General features: G+C 40.9%; 1 protein-coding gene across 1 annotated transcript in view; it reads right to left on the reverse strand.

Moving 5' to 3' along the window:
* Positions 1–17,177, reverse strand: part of strn (striatin, calmodulin binding protein) — a 45,789-nt gene that overhangs the window by 19,218 nt on the left and 9,394 nt on the right. Inside the window, exons 2-6 of the mRNA XM_084396046.1 lie at positions 8,980–9,083; positions 6,527–6,600; positions 5,899–5,980; positions 1,146–1,322; positions 206–341 (exon numbers count right to left, since the gene is read on the reverse strand). Coding sequence (XP_084252172.1) covers positions 206–341; positions 1,146–1,322; positions 5,899–5,980; positions 6,527–6,600; positions 8,980–9,083 — 573 coding nt within the window. The remainder of the gene's footprint in view (positions 1–205; positions 342–1,145; positions 1,323–5,898; positions 5,981–6,526; positions 6,601–8,979; positions 9,084–17,177) is intronic.

Raw genomic sequence — 17,177 nt, forward strand, 5'->3', positions numbered from 1 at the left:
TGTGTGTGTGTGTGCGTTATTAATGCTTTGGCAATGTAAAGATTTCTTTCACCATGCCAGAGAGAGAGAGAGAGAGAGAGAGAGAGAGAGAGAGAGAGAGACGTGTGACTGACGGCAGCTGGTGTGTGTGTGTGTGTGTGTGTCAGTTTCTGCATGTTCTCTGCGAGTGTGGTGTTCGGAGTGTGTGTGAACATCAGTAACTCACGGTGGCGAGGTCCACGATGGTCTTGTTTTGTCCTTCACTATCATCATCCTCGTCTTCATCGCTGAACTCCGCCGCTGCTTTCTCGATGAACTTGAAGGCTTCCAGAACCGTGGCCGAGTCCGACATCTCGGCTTTACTGCGGTTCCAACACACACACACACACACACACACACACACACACACACACACACACACACACACACACACACACACACACACACACACACACACACACACACACACACACACACACACACCAGATTAATGAGAGTGAAAACAAGGCAGGATTCTCTCGTTCTCTAGCTAATTCTTCACGTCAGTGTTTCACACTATATATAGTTTGGGTTTCTGACCCTGGATATACAAGTAGAAAAGAAGTAGAAATTGCGGCCAATAGTAATAATTGTAAAAAAATCATTCAATATTATAATTTATGGATTGAGTTTGGAAAAGATATGATGCCAGACATCATGAGCATCCTGTGTCGATATTAGCATGCGCTAGTAATGAGGCGGGGCTATCTATCTTCAGGGATTTACATAAAACAAATAAAACTAATAAATAAATAGAGTTAATATAGATTGATCTTAAGATCTGATTTAAAAAATAAATAAAGTTATTAATTGATAAATAAAGTTAATATAGGCAGATTTATCTTCATTGATTTAAATAAAAACAAAGAAATTAATTAAATAATTAATTATAACCCTAACCCAATTAATAAATAAATAGTTAATATAGATTGATCTTCAGTGATTTAAATAAAAATGAATTACTTAGTTAATAAATCGAGCTAATGGGCTGATGTACCTTCAGTGAGTAATATACATATATAAATGAGTGAGTAACTCGAGCTATTATTATGTGCTGATGTGTTGTGTGGTCAGTGCTCAGATCCGTGACCCCGCTGACCCCGCTGACCCCGTGTGACCCCACTGACCCGATCATGGTGCTGGTCTGGTCCCTCAGCTCGCTCGGCTCGGTGCCGTTCACCATGGGCTCGGGCCGCTGGTCTCCGGGTCGCTCTCCACTGTCTCCAGCCAATCCCAGCAGAGCTTTGACTCGCTGAGACTTAACATCCAGGATCGTGTCGGTGTAGCCCACCTCCTGCAGGTACCTGAGGAACACACACACACACACACATGATCAGATCAGACACTTGAGGAACACACACACACACACACACACACACACACATGATCAGACCAGACACCTGAGGAACACACACACACACACACACACACACACACATGATCAGACCAGACACCTGAGGAACACACACACACACCCTTCTCTCTGGGCCTCAAGTTGGTTCGCGTAGTGTTTTTGCGCAGCGCGTCTGTGTTACACGTCACCACGTAGGCTCACTATTGGCCGACGCTGGTCATGTGTGTGATGCGTGATTACATATAACACAGACGCGCAGCGCAAACACACTACGAGGTCCAGAGAGAAGGAAATGAATAGTGGAATAAAGTCGTTATTTTTGTTTGTTTTTGCGCACAAAAAGTATTCTCGTCGCTTGATATACTTTAGATTGAGCCACTGGAGTCACTTGGACTATATTAACGATCTCTTTAATAACTTTTCTGGGCCAGCAAGTTTCAGTCCCTTAGAAGCCTATGGAGGAGTGATCCAGCTCTCAGATTTCATCAAAAATATCTTAATTTGTGTTCCGAAGATGAACGAAGGTCTTACGGGGTTGGAACAACATGAGGGCGAATAATTACTGACAGAATTTTCATTTTTGGGTGAACTATCACTTTAATACAAAACGAAATTCACTTTAAAGAAAGGTTTTCTACAAAAACAAACTTAATGGTCAAAATCATGTCTGCCCACTCCATTTGTCTCCCGATATTTTCGGGATCATCTTATTCATGCTTTTCACTTTTCATAAAATCAACATGAAAAAAAAAAAAAAAATTATTGTATTTAAACATGAATATGAAACTAAATAGTTTTTTTAATGACTGGGCTACAACACATTAGCCTACAGGCTACAGGCTACAGAGAAACGTAATGTCGGAGCGTCCTGCCGGTGAGCATGTGGGGAGATACGATTTTCGATCAATCATCGAATATTATTTTGCTTGATGTGCCAATCCTTAATATGTGGTGTTTTAAATGCCTGTTTGAGACTCTGTGAAAGTTTTAATTGTAGTGCCGCTCTCAGAGCTCACGTCCGTAACATTGCTTCTTCCTCATAAATGCGAACACGAAAAATAAAATAAAATGAATATATGATGTTCTGTGGAGAGCCGACCCTTCTTCATCCGGTGGGCATATTACTTCTGGTTTGCACAGTGTAATTCATAGAATTACTAAAACATATTTTACCACCTAAAAGTTAAAGATTTTTTGTGTCACGTCCAGACCGTATGCAAGTGTGTTTCCCTCATATTAAATATAAAACATGTGTATACTGATATTTTTCTAACGTCTGGACTCCTTTATTAAGGGAGCATGGATGTATAAACAGACGTTTCAATATATTAGTATTAAATACATTTTCTGATCATTTATATTTCAAGTTTTGACTGCAAATGTCACGTCCATAACGCTGGAACTGCCCAATAGTAGGCTAAAGATGTGCTAGCATTAGCGTTTTTATTTAAAAGAAAGAGCGTAGCCTATGCTTGTATGTAGGCCTATGGGCAATTTATATTGACAATACTTACTAAAATATAATGAATATCATTTTATTGCATTTGTATTAGTTGTTTGAAGAGTAAAAAAAAATCCGTCGGTCTTAACGCAAGTTTACGTCGGTTACGGCAAACAAGAATATTTTTAAGGATGGCCTTAATTAGACATGCTTTTTGATTACTAAAAATGTGTATACCATGTACACCGTAGGATAAAATAAGGTCATGTCATGGAGAGGTGTGTTATAAGATATTATAAATAAATAGTTAAAGAATATCTATCTATCTATTCATCTATAGGTGTCTAGAACCAGGCCTGAGCAACAACACACACCACATTAATTATCAATCATTATTAGATGGCTTGGCTGAATCCCAGTGTAGAGTGCGGTGTGTTACTTCTTGATAACAGCCGCTGGGAAGTATAACACACCGTTGCCATGAAGAACAGAGCGTTGCTATGGACGCAGTTCTGTTCACTCTGGCAATACAATCGTTTTTAAATCAATAAATTCCTTTTTAAATCAATATTCTGAGTCAAATTATTGATTTATTTGTTAGGTAGCCATGTAATAAGCGGGATAATGTAGAGCGAGGTGGTTGTTATAGCGAATATACAACCCCTTCAGGATTCAAGATCCGCTTCGCGTCGGGTCCCGATCAGCCTGTCGTATTCGCTATAACAACCGCCTCGCTATACATTATCCCTTACTTAATAATCAGAGCAGACACACACCAGAGCAGACGCTCATGATCTCAGCTGCACGGGTGACATAACAAACATGTCATGAACATTTCAACCTAAAATCAAAAGAATAAAAAACTAGAAATGATCGAATATGAAAACTGTGTTGTGCACAAACAGGAAGAGCAAACAACCTGATAAACAATCCCTGAGCAGATCAGATGTGGTTTATCGTCGTTCCACACGCGGTTCAGATCAAAACACAGCGTCTGTGTGTGTGTGTGTGTGTGTGTGTGTGTGTGTGTGTGTGTCGCTCACATACCTGTCGTCACAGTCCTGCGCTAATGCTAATGCTAGTGCTCCTGTGGTTTGGCGTCTTGAGGGAAACGTTTGACTGGATTAATCTTTAGCAGCAGTTTAAGAAGAACACGAGAGAGAGAGCGAGCGTGTGTGTGTGTGTGCGCGTCTCCTGCTGTACCAGTCTCTCTCCAGGCACAGGAAACTGAACCAGACAAACAATCCAGCATTCATTCAGCCTTACTGTCACTGACACACACACACACACACACACACACACACACACACACACACACTCTTGTACATCTATCTTTATGAGGACATTCATAGACACAATGCAATCTCTAGCCGCTTACCCTAACCTTACCCATCACAACAAGTGCCTAACCCGAACCCTGACCCTAACCCGACCCCTGACCTCATTATAACCTTATCCCTAAAACCAAGTCTTGACCCTCAAACAGGCCTTTAAAGGCTCTCAGACACTGAGGACCGGCCAACATGTCCTCACTTTACTCTCTCTGTCCTCACTCCACTGGGCTAACACTCAAACTGGTCCTCACAAAGACAGTTGTACAAGTACACACACACACACACACACACACACACACACACACACACTGATCCTTCAGCGCATTCACACATGACGAGAGTGTGTTTTCTCTCTGAATGGTCAAGTTAATCATTAGCTTGTTAGCTAGAGCGATCGCTGTTCCCCCAGCCGTGAGCCGCCGCTCAGCGCGAGCTGCAGATTTAATATATACATATTTATAAATAGATAAGAGTGCGGAGGTGTGTGGGACCGCATTCAGATACTCATATTCACGGCTTAAAAGGGTTTACATTAATACATAATAATTCATATCAATATATACACATAAAAACACATAAAATCAAGATGTAAACCATATAAAAGATGCACATCATTCTTCTTTTGTGCCCTCTCAATAACTTCTGCTTTTATTGAAGAACACGCGGTTCTTGAAACTTCTGGAATTACTTAATTTAATATATCTTATATATTATTTTATATCTTATACATTTAATTATATATAAATATATAAGAAAATTTGGAAAAACTAAATCACAATATTTTTTTATGTATATAGTATTTATTAATCATTTGAATTAACTTGTATTTTTATATTTCAGTTTTAATTTCAGTTAGTTGCCAAAGCAAACTTTCAATGTTTTTTATTTTTTTATTTTATTTCCATTTTCCATTTGATTGAATATTGAATTAATCATCCACACATAAATATTGAATAGTTTTAGTTAATAATAGCAACACCGGTCATAATCTTGCATCAATATTTTTGAATTTATCTGTGCATTCGTCATTTATTAATTTCTGGAATAAAATTTTTTTTTTTTAATTAATTAATTTAATACATCAATTTCTGTTTATAAACAGTTTTGTCTTATCAACTTTGTTATTATATATTATTTATACACTATTTTAATATTATTTGAATTAGCTTTTATTTTTATACTTCCAGTTTTAATTTTAGTTTTTAAGTGTTAAAATTTGTATATGCTTTTGTTTTTTAAAATATTTAATTCAATTTTTATTTATTTGTATTTATTTTTTCTACTTTTGCCATATACTTTTGTAGTTTTTGTTGTTTTATTAATATTTCAATTTAGCTAATATATTTTCATTTCAGTTTTAGAAAATTTCATTTCATTTTTCATCTAAACAAATTTTAAATATATTTTTTATTTCAGCTTTATTTCAACTGGTTAAAACTATTTTGAATAGTTTTAGTTGACAGTAATAACGACACTGGCCATAACTACAGCAGAAATATGGCATGGAAGGCGTCTTTGAATATTGGGGACTTTCTATATTTCTATATTAATATTTCTGAATGCATCTGTGCACATTAATTCCCACAACTGGTGAAAACTATTCTGAAAAGTTAACAGTAATAACTGTAAACACTGGTCATAATTACAGCAGAAATATTTAAAAAATCTTCGTCTGCATGGAAGGTGTGTTTGCATATTTCTATATTTCTGTATTAATATACATTAGTATATTAATAAGTGACGTGACTCACTGTCTGAGCAGCTGTCGACCCTGTTTCCAGCTCAGCTGACTATTGGCCGGTTCAGGAAGAGCCTCGTTCTCGGTGCCGTCATCTAAAGGTCAAAGGTCACACACAGAACGACAGATGCCTGTCAATCACAGTAAATCTGCACAAGAGTCACTCAAACTTCCAGTCTGACCACATTACACACACTGCAAAACATGCTGTTCTTACTCAGTGCTAGTCTTGTTTCCAGCACAAATACCTAAAAATACTCAAATCAAGATGCATTTACTAGACGAGTAAAATTACAAGATATCATGTCTTGTTTTCTGGGGAAATAAATCAAAATGATCTGACAATCGGGTAAGAAAAAATAATCTTAATCCAAACAGAAACAAGATTATTGTTTCTGACCCCATTGGCAGATAATGTTGCTTTTTTAACCACAAACTCACTTAATTGTGATTTATTTACCCAGAAATCTTATGTCATTTTACTCATCTAGTAAAAGCATCTTGATTTAAGTATTTTTAGATATTTGGACTGTAAACAAGACTAGCACTGAGTAAGAACAGCATGTTTTGCAGGACCGCTCCTGAGACTGGAGGCTCATGGGTAAATCATCAGTGTAGTGGAGGAAGTAAAGCTGGTTCACCGGAGTCGTAGCTGGGAGGCTTCATGTCGCCCTGATGGAGTTCAGTCCCGTACTTCAGCTTGTGGTACTTCGCCCTGAGGAGGAGAGAACACTTTCACTTCATTATGTATTTATAAAGCACATTTAAAAACAACTCCGGGTTGACCAAAGTGAACTGTACAGATCATTACACTCAAATAAACACAACAGATTATAATCTATCAAATAACAAACACAAAACTAAGTAATTCAATGAAAACCAACATGAATAAATAATAATAATAAAGTTTGGTGTGTGTAAAGTGTTGCTGAAGTGGAGATTTCTGGCTCAATGTAGGAGAAAAACGGCCTTTAAAGATATAAAGATATAGACTGTCACTGAAATCTGCAGATGCAAATGGATAAAGTGCTCTAAAAGATGCAGTTATAATGACAGATGCATGACAAACACTGCTTTTGCCTGTAGTGTCTGGCCTTCATAACATATATTTTAAGCTTTGATTTAAGAATGGATAGTGATGACACTGAGCTTCTGTTGCCACGGTGACAGTCGCTCGCATCACGCAGTCGCCACGGTGACAGAGGCTCACTCGCATCACACAGTCGCCACGGTGACACTCGCTCGCATCACACAGTCGCCACGGTGACAGAGGCTCACTCGCATCACACAGTCGCCACGGTGACAGAGGCTCACTCGCATCACAGTCGCCACGTTGGCAGAGACTCGCTCGCATCACACAGTCGCCACGGTGACAGAGACTCGCTCGCATCATGCAGTCGCCACGGTGTCACTCGCTCGAATCACGCAGTCGCCACGGTGACTATTCTATAAATTCCTCGTGAGTGTGAGGAGTCTTTCCTTCAGGATCGGATCAGGCGAGGGAATACCACGAATACCACGGTAAACGAGACTGAACTCTTGTAACCCTCAGACAGCAAGCGTCTCAGATTCCTAAAACTAATTAACAAGCTTTCAGCAGAGGAATTAATAATTAATTAAAAAAGCCAGGTGTGTTCTTCCTCAGCGCATAATTAACATCTTTCTGTTATAATCTCGTGCTAAAACTTCACGTGAGAATTTGCATCATGCATGTAAATACATATGAGCTGTCCAGACCGCGCGTTAAACACGCATGCGTGCGCATTAACCAATATTTACTCATTTGGGAAAAACATTTTTTTGAGGCTACAATGTGGCCATCATTTCAGAAGCTGCATCTACAGTTTAATGGCTCAGAGGTGGAATAAATATAATAAAACAATTAAATGATACTCAAAATATAAAGCTAAAACTGCCAGTAGGGGGCAGCAGGTCACATGCCGAGTCCGAGTCCTTAAAATATCGAGTGTAACTCGACACCCTCGCCTCATTTAGTATACGCGGTTCTATGAATATGCAAATGAGCCCCGCCTCCACTCACTCGCTCAGCTCAGAGATCCACTGGTTGACGATCACACGTTGATCTGATTGGTTACAAGGTAGTTTGTGACGTCAGAAACACCAGCGATTTCAAAGTGTGTTTTTGAGACTGTCTTTGGTTCACTGCAGTTTTAAGGAGGAAATACTCAGCAATGGTGTCGACTTATGAACTTACACATGCTTTGAGTTAAAGCCCCTTGAAGCCGTGTTTTACAGTGGATGTAGAACAGCTGAGGGCCGTTGTTAGACTCGACGTGGAGCGCCTAAAACCCCCTCAGCTGTTCTACATCCACTGTCAAATTAATCGCACCAAATAATGCAATATTATAAACCAGCATGAAAAATAATAGTAACTTGCAGTCATACCCTTGATTTAAAAGGATAAAATGTCTAAAAACAGCATATCTAATATGATACCACAGGTCAGCACATCAGATGAACTCAATATTAATGAGACGCTGCTTGGTAACAGTAAACGAACTCGCGTCAGACTGCTTAACGAGAACATGACATGACAAATCTCCTCGTAGCAGTTCATGAGACGCTACATCAGTGAGTTATGAAGCTTTATGACGGCCGAGAAACCTCACTATTGATGCAGAACTGGGTTTGACAGCTGTAGGCGCTCGCGGATTTACAGTTCGTCATCATTTAAAGCTCTATTCTAGTGTGCGCTCGCTGCAGTAGAAGCTTTCAGAGGGTTCCCTCGTCTGAATGACAGAGAACATGTATAATTTGAGCAGAGTGTGACTCATCATGAGCCCAGAGAGAGAGAGAGAGAGAGAGACAGGAGAGAGAGAGAGAGAGAGAGAGAGAGAGAGAGAGAGAGAGAGAGAGAGACAGAGAGAGAGACAAAGAGAAGAGGAGAGAGAGAGACAGAGAGAAAGAGAGAGAGACAAAGAGAGAGAGACAGAGAGAGAGAGAGAGAGAGAGAGAGAGAGAGAGAGTGTGAGTAATTATAGGAACGATCAGGCTAGATGATGTTAGCATAGACACGGCATAAAATCAAACCAGCCGAGGAGAGATAGTGTGAGATAGTGTGTGTTCTCCTGACCTCTCCTGTTTCAGGGCGTACTCCAGCATTTTGATCCGCCTCACCAGGTCCTTCTTCAGGTTCTCCTGGCCCTTCCTCTCGCCCTGCAGGAACGCGATCTGAGCCTGCAAACAAACACGTCAAATATTAACTCATATGACAATTCAGATCAGAGTTTCTGAAGTCAAATTTAAGACAGAATCTCAAAATAAACCAAGCATCTCAAAACATTCAACCCAAACCAGCGTAACTGCAGGGTTAAATGTTTTATTCAATATAAACATAAGTATTAAAATTTAGGTTTGTGTCCTAATCTATGAATAAGAGGTCAATCGATATTGGATTTCGCTGATAATGTGTTTAAAGACACTAGATAATGTGATGTTGATCCTAGTAAAATCTATATACTCAATGTGTTAAAGTCCTGTGGAGAAAATCCAGCTTTTAATATTGTATATATGTCTATGTTTTAATATGCTTTAAGACAAACCATGTGGATCGCTGGGCTCTTAGTGGAGGCGGGGCTCATTTGCATATTCATAGAACCGCGAATACTAAATGAGGCGAGGGTGTCGAGTTACAGTCAAGATATTTTAAGCTATGAAGAATTTTTTTTTTTTTTTAAATATGTCATTTGGTGATCAAAGATGAGTTTTAAGGGATGAAATGATGGACTTTAAATAATGTTCTTGTTTTGAAAAGCTGATGCTCTTCTACCAGCTGCTCACTCACAGAGACGAGGAGATCACACACACACACACACACACACACACACACACTCGCTCATGAAGAGATGGTCAAATAAACCCACGTGAATCGATCGGTTTAATCCGAGTCTTCTGAAGAGACACAATCCCTTTTGTAGACACCATTTAATTTATATGTAAATAAAAGCTTAAATTAAATCTGTTCATCGCCCACAGTGAACGACCTCATTAAGACCTCTTAAAATAATGAAGACTTGTAATACCATTAAACATATTTAAGACTTTTTTCCCTTAAATCGGATCATTTGCAGGTCATAATTGTGGATGTGCACTTGATTCACTTTTAGCGTGAAACAGACTCTGATTTGACGACAAACCGAACGCTGAACTGACCCACTAATCGTGTCCTGGGTTTCTCACCATGTGACCGAACGCATCACCTGACCCTTTTCCTCTGTTTACTGTGTGTTTTCCTGGAATGTCTGGAATTCTTCACCGTCTCTGAATGTCATCTTGGGATTCTGTCTTTCGTTCTTCTGCCCTTTTACAGTCTTGATGATGTTTTCAGGCTCTACTAGAACATGAATGTTGATTATTCTCCTCATATTCTCCATTGTTGCGGCTCCTCTCTTCCCAGTCTGTCAGTAACGCTCTGTTTACTTCCTGTCTCTATGAAGCCCCTCCTTCTGAAAAGCACACTGTGCTCTGATTGTTCGGCTGGAGCAGTGTGTCGTGATTGGTCGAGCGCTTCAGAGCTGTGTGTGTGAACACCGCATGTCTCTCTCTCTGCTAAAGCGGCTCAGGTTAGTGTAGACACACGTTAAACAACTTACACTGGACTAACACACTTAACACGCGACCTCTCGACTCAGATCCGATTAAAGACACACTAAACCGCTTTAAAATCAGACACAACATCGTCAAACGACACACTACTTCGTCATGACAACTTCCTATCAACTCGTTAACATACGCACAACAAAGTGAAGATGTGGATCCACGATTCTAATGAGATTTCATCGTGAACTCAGTCCAGCTCTCACTACTGACTTCATCAAACATGGAAATATACGTACATTCTCTACACTATTACATGCATTTTAAATATATAAATGTTTAAAAAGAAATTATTAAATATTAATAAATGCATGTATATATTTAAAAAAGTTACATAAATATAAAATATTTATGTTTATTAACTTGTATATAAATATATATATACATGCAAATAATGCTTAAATATAACATGCATGTGTGTGTATTTATATATATAAAATAATTACACAGCACACACGCGTATATTATGTAAACACACTTTCTGGATGTAATTAATGGTTTCTCCGCCCTAATCTGCACGATCGCCTCTGAATCAGTCCATGTCCGAAGCCCCGTCACACACACATCATCATCATCACGAGATTCCTGCAGGAAACACCCAATCAGAAGAAGAGCTGGGCCTGAGAGAGCCAGGGGAATGATGGGAGAATGTGTGCTAATCATGACCCATTAAAACACATTTGCATTTCCTTCAAGTGTGTTTATTTTTCATTCATTGTTAGTTCATTTTATGTAATGCATTCAACCGATGAAACCATACAGACGAAAACATGCTAGCTATCGTGACAGCGGCTTCATGCGCCTCAGTGTGACGTTAGCACTCGTTGAGCAACAGTGTGTGTGTGTGTGTGTGTGTGTGTGTGTGTGTTCTGCTTGAGCAAGGTTCACTGCAGGAGGAGCTGTGGTTTGTTGCGGTTAGAAATGTCTGAGCGCTTCGACCCGATGAAGTTTCTGTGTTCACACACTCACAGCTCTGAACTGTAGACTAGCGAGAGGCATTCAAGACAATAAACTCACGACTCATTAGCTTATCCAATCAGCATATCTCCGACATTAGCATATCTCCGACATTAGCATATCTGAGCGGCTTTAGAAGATTACCTGGATAAACGTTTGAGGAATACTGGAAATATGTTCATTCCAGGGTTATTATCGTTAACTAAAACTACTAAAAACATTTCTGTTAATTGAAATAAAGCTGAACAACACTGGTATTCTCAGGCTCCGTATTTTAATTTGACACGAATGAAAATGTGTTTTTATACAATCTGCAATTTGATTATTTTCTTTTTATTTGATCTTGATGGATCAAAGCAGAAGACGATCCGTTTGGCATTAAACACGAGTTCAAAACAGACAAACTAACATTATAAAACTGGATTCTGATTGGACGAAACGCATTCACAGCTGTTGTAAAATAGCTCACACACACACACACACACACACACACTATATGAAGAGATGAGCTGCTCATAATGAGCCGTAAAAGCAATTAACCTCCAGTTCACCAAACAAACAGCCGACAACTTCATCCTTCTGTATTATGAAATATAAACAGAGCATTAAATATATAATTTACTCTAAAGGCAATAACTGAAGTAGAGCAGAAAAACTCTAGCATAATGATGAAGAAATATGACGTGCTAACTGAGACACACATCTAGTGTACAATTTAATAAAACATTTCATTGGGCCTTATATTATTGTAAAACAAATGTAATAAATTAAGAAGTTGTTAATTTTATCAGATTTGCTTTTCGATTATTAAAATTAAATTAAACAATTAAAATGGAAAACTCAGAATTTGGGAAAAATAAAATGCATTTCATAGGGCATTAAAAATACAATTGTTAAACTTTAAATAAATTGTTGTTAAATTGTGTAGGTTTCATGATTTCAATTAATTAGACATGATTTTTGATTTCTAAAATGTAATTTAACTATTAAAATGTAAAAAATTTCACACACAAATAAAAGAATCCAGGAAAACAATCGGATAAAACGGAATAAAAAATTGTTTTTAAAACGATTTCGTAAGACTTAAGTTTCATGATTTCTATCAATTAGACATGCTTTTTGAACACTAAAATTTAAAACAGAATCCAGAAAAAGTGTAACAGAGTTCAGAAGAAGATAAAGCCGACACAGGTGTGTGTTCACGACCCGACACAGGTGTGTGTTCACGACCCGGCACAGGTGTGTGTTCCCGACCCGACACAGGTGTGTGTTCCCGACCCGACACAGGTGTGTGTTCACAACCCGGCACAGGTGTGTGTTCACGACCCGACACAGGTGTGTGTTCCCGACCCGGCACAGGTGTGTGTTCACAACCCGGCACAGGTGTGTGTTCACGACCCGACACAGGTGTGTGTTCACGACCCGACACAGGTGTGTGTTCACGACCCGACACAGGTGTGTGTTCCCGACCCGACACAGGTGTGTGTTCACAACCCGGCACAGGTGTGTGTTCACGACCCGACACAGGTGTGTGTTCACGACCCGGCACAGGTGTGTGTTCCCGACCCGACACAGGTGTGTGTTCACAACCCGGCACAGGTGTGTGTTCCCGACCCGACACAGGTGTGTGTTCACGACCCGGCACAGGTGTGTGTTCACGACCCGACACAGGTGTGTGTTCACAACCCGGCACAGGTGTGTGTTCACGACCCGACACAGGTGTGTGTTCACGACCCGACACAGGTGTTGTTCCTCACCCGACACAGGTGTGTGTTCACGACCCGACACAGGTGTTGTTCCTCACCCGACACAGGTGTGTGTTCCCGACCCGGCACAGGTGTGTGTTCACGACCCGACACAGGTGTGTGTTCACGACCCGACACAGGTGTTGTTCCTCACCCGACACAGGTGTGTGTTCACGACCCGACACAGGTGTGTGTTCCCGACCCGGCACAGGTGTTGTTCCTCACCCGGCACAGGTGTTGTTCCTCACCCGGCACAGGTGTTGTTCCTCACCCGGCACAGGTGTGTGTTCACAACCCGGCACAGGTGTGTGTTCCCGACCCGGCACAGGTGTGTGTTCACGACCCGGCACAGGTGTTGTTCCTCACCCGGCACAGGTGTGTGTTCCCGACCCGGCACAGGTGTGTGTTCCCGACCCGACACAGGTGTTGTTCCTCACCCGGCACAGGTGTGTGTTCCCGACCCGACACAGGTGTGTGTTCCCGACCCGGCACAGGTGTGTGTTCACGACCCGGCACAGGTGTGTGTTCACGACCCGACACAGGTGTTGTTCCTCACCCGACACAGGTGTGTGTTCACGACCCGACACAGGTGTGTGTTCACGACCCGGCACAGGTGTGTGTTCACGACCCGACACAGGTGTGTGTTCACGACCCGGCACAGGTGTGTGTTCACGACCCGGCACAGGTGTGTGTTCACGACCCGACACAGGTGTGTGTGTTCACAACCCGACACAGGTGTGTGTTCATGACCCTACACAGGTGTGTGTGTTCACAACCCGGCACAGGTGTGTGTTCACAACCCGGCACAGGTGTGTGTTCACGACCCGACACAGGTGTGTGTTCACGACCCGACACAGGTGTGTTCACGACCCCCGACACAGGTGTGTTCACGACCCCCGACACAGGTGTGTGTTCACGACCCGACACAGGTCTGTGTTCACGACCCCCGACACAGGTGTGTTCACGACCCCCGACACAGGTGTGTGTTCACGACCCGACACAGGTGTGTGTTCACGACCCCCGACACAGGTGTGTTCACGACCCCCGACACAGGTGTGTTCACGACCCCCGACACAGGTGTGTGTTCACGACCCGACACAGGTGTGTGTTCATGACCCTACACAGGTGTGTGTGTTCACAACCTGGCACAGGTGTGTGTTCACAACCTGGCACAGGTGTGTGTTCATGACCCGACACAGGTGTGCGTTCACGACCCCCGACACAGGTGTGCGTTCACGACCCCCGACACAGGCGTGTGTTTACCACGGTAAAAGCAGCAAACCGTCCCGTGGGATCCGGCGCACCACCATTTAATCTGATGAGGACGAGCTCACACCGGCAGGTAAAAGCTTAAACACATCCGGCTGTAATCCTGCGCTGAGCTCTAGACAGAACATGATCAGTGTGTTCACCGCGCTGGAGTCAGTCCGACAGCAGGAGTCCCTGCACACCAGAGTTATGAATGAAGGAGGTCGCCCGGATTCACTTGCTCAGGGTTCCCATCTGGAGACACACACACACACACACACACACACACACACACACACAGACCTCGCTCGCCCAAAATAGATGGCGATTTGAATCCCTGTACACACTCACAGGAGATCCTCTAATGCTGCAGAAAGTGCACTACTTAGAGCGCCAGTTACTGCTGTCAGTGTAAAGAGTGTGTATGTGGATCTATCCGCTCCCCGAGGGCCGGCGCTGTGCGTCAGGGACGAGTGGGAGATTAACAGTGTGTCATTCTCTCTTTCAACATGGCGAACAGAAACGCAGCATGTAAAAGGGCTTCACCAACGCCTGAACCGTCGTTTAGCGATGCAGATCAACACTTATAGACTGCGCTTGCTTTACCAGCGCCCACATGCTTTACACCCGACAGCACAGAAATCAGGTCGTGAGATGAAGCAGGAGCTATTCTGATGCTAACAGAACTGTGTTCATATGGAGATTAGAGCTGGTTTTCTTGGAGAGGCGAAGCTGCCATTATTATAAAGAGAAGATCACTGGAAGTGGTGCAGTATTTGGGTTCGCTGACGCCGATGTTAAAGGGAACCCCAGGAATTAAGACTGTATGGCTTTATATAACGTAAATGATGTCTCTTACTGAAATAATAGCAGAAAACTCATGGAAGATTTACGTTATTTAAATATTAAGCCATTCAAGTCTTCATACCTGGGCTTCCCTTTAAAGGAAAGGTGCACTATCAGTCAAAACATAATTTTTTTGACTGTATTGTTATTGATGATTTTTCAAGCATACAGAATTAATATAACAGTCATTGATGGTTTACATTACAGAACTCAATCCTTTTCTTCCAGCATTTTAGAAATAGGTCATTTTTAAGTCTCAAAATAAAAGTCAATGCTTCCATATTGTACATTTCTTTAATACGGTAAGATTTGTTATGTTTCTAAAAGAGTCTCTTCTGCTCAGCAAAGCTGCGTTTATTCGATCAAAAATACAGTAAAACAGTGAAATATTATTCCAATGTAAATCATCTGTTTTCTATGTGAATATATTCATATTCCAGTCTTCAGTGTCACATGATCCTTCAGAAATCACTCTAATATGATGATTTGATGCTCAAGAAACATTTATGATTATTAGTGTTGAAAACAAGTCATATTTTTCTGGAAACTGTGATGAATAGAAAGAACCGCATTTATTTAAAATATAATCTTTTGTAACATTATAAATGTCTTTACTGTCACTTTTGATCAATTTAATGCGTCCTTGATGAATAAAAGTATTGATTTTTTTATTTATTTTTTCCCAAAAGATCAAATAAAAATTCTTATTGACCCCAAACTATTGAACGGTAGTGTTTAATGTTACAAAAGCTTTCTATTTCTAAATATAATATAATATAATATAATATAATATTAATATAAATGACACTTTACTATATATTCACATAGAAAACAGCTGATTTAAATCCTAATAATATTTCACAATATTACTGTTTTTTAATCAGATGAACGCAGCCTTGGTGAGCAGAAGAGACTCTTAGAAACATTACAAATCTTACAGATCCAAAACTTTTGACTGGTCGTGTAAATAGTGAAAACAGTCTGCCGTTAGACACGACGAACTGAATGTGGGTCAGCACACACTCTTCTGTCCTGTGCAACACACTCACACACACACTGCTCTCGATACATCATGGGAAACACACACACACACACACACACACACACACACACACACACACACTGCTCTCGATACATCATGCGAAACACACACACACACACTGCCTCCAGCTATCACAGCTCATGCATCGGATAATGGGACTGACGGCTCAATCTGAACATTTTCTCAATTGGATAAAAGTAACTCTTTGCACTGATGTTTACAATTACACTCTTCTAACGAACATGCCTGTTCACTTACGGTTCATGTCTCAAACTGGCATTTGGTAACACTTTATAATAAGATCCCGTTGGTTAACACTAGTTTCTGTGTTATCTAACTGCGTTTGCACTGGGGTTTCACACAGAATCTGTGATTGAGGTTAGCTTAGGGTAACTCACACTCTCTCACACACACACTGCACTCTGATCCTCACAGCTCAAAACACACACAGGTCACAAAATCGGCTCATTTGTCTAAACGCGTGTCACATGACCTGAAACACGACGCCTCATTTCACCAGATTCTACAGCAGCATCACATGCGACTCGATGTCAGAATGCACTCATTAATCTCAAATTAGAGACAAAAACTGTGAAGTTATAAATATGCTTATATTTCTTATAATTCCATTTAATTAATTCTGATTAAAAATGGTCGTTTGACAGAGTATTTAAGTTTATCATGATGCATTCCTCCTCGATGGCATTTATAGAGCTGAGCATTAACACGCATTTCACGATTCAATTCGATTTTGAATCACACGCTTGCAAATCGATTCTGATTCTGATTCATTTATTCCCAGTGCTGATTCACATCAGTCACAGTACGGCACAGGAA

Source organism: Rutilus rutilus, assembly GCF_951802725.1.
Source record: "Rutilus rutilus genome assembly, chromosome: 22".
Lineage (NCBI taxonomy): Eukaryota > Metazoa > Chordata > Actinopteri > Cypriniformes > Leuciscidae > Rutilus > Rutilus rutilus.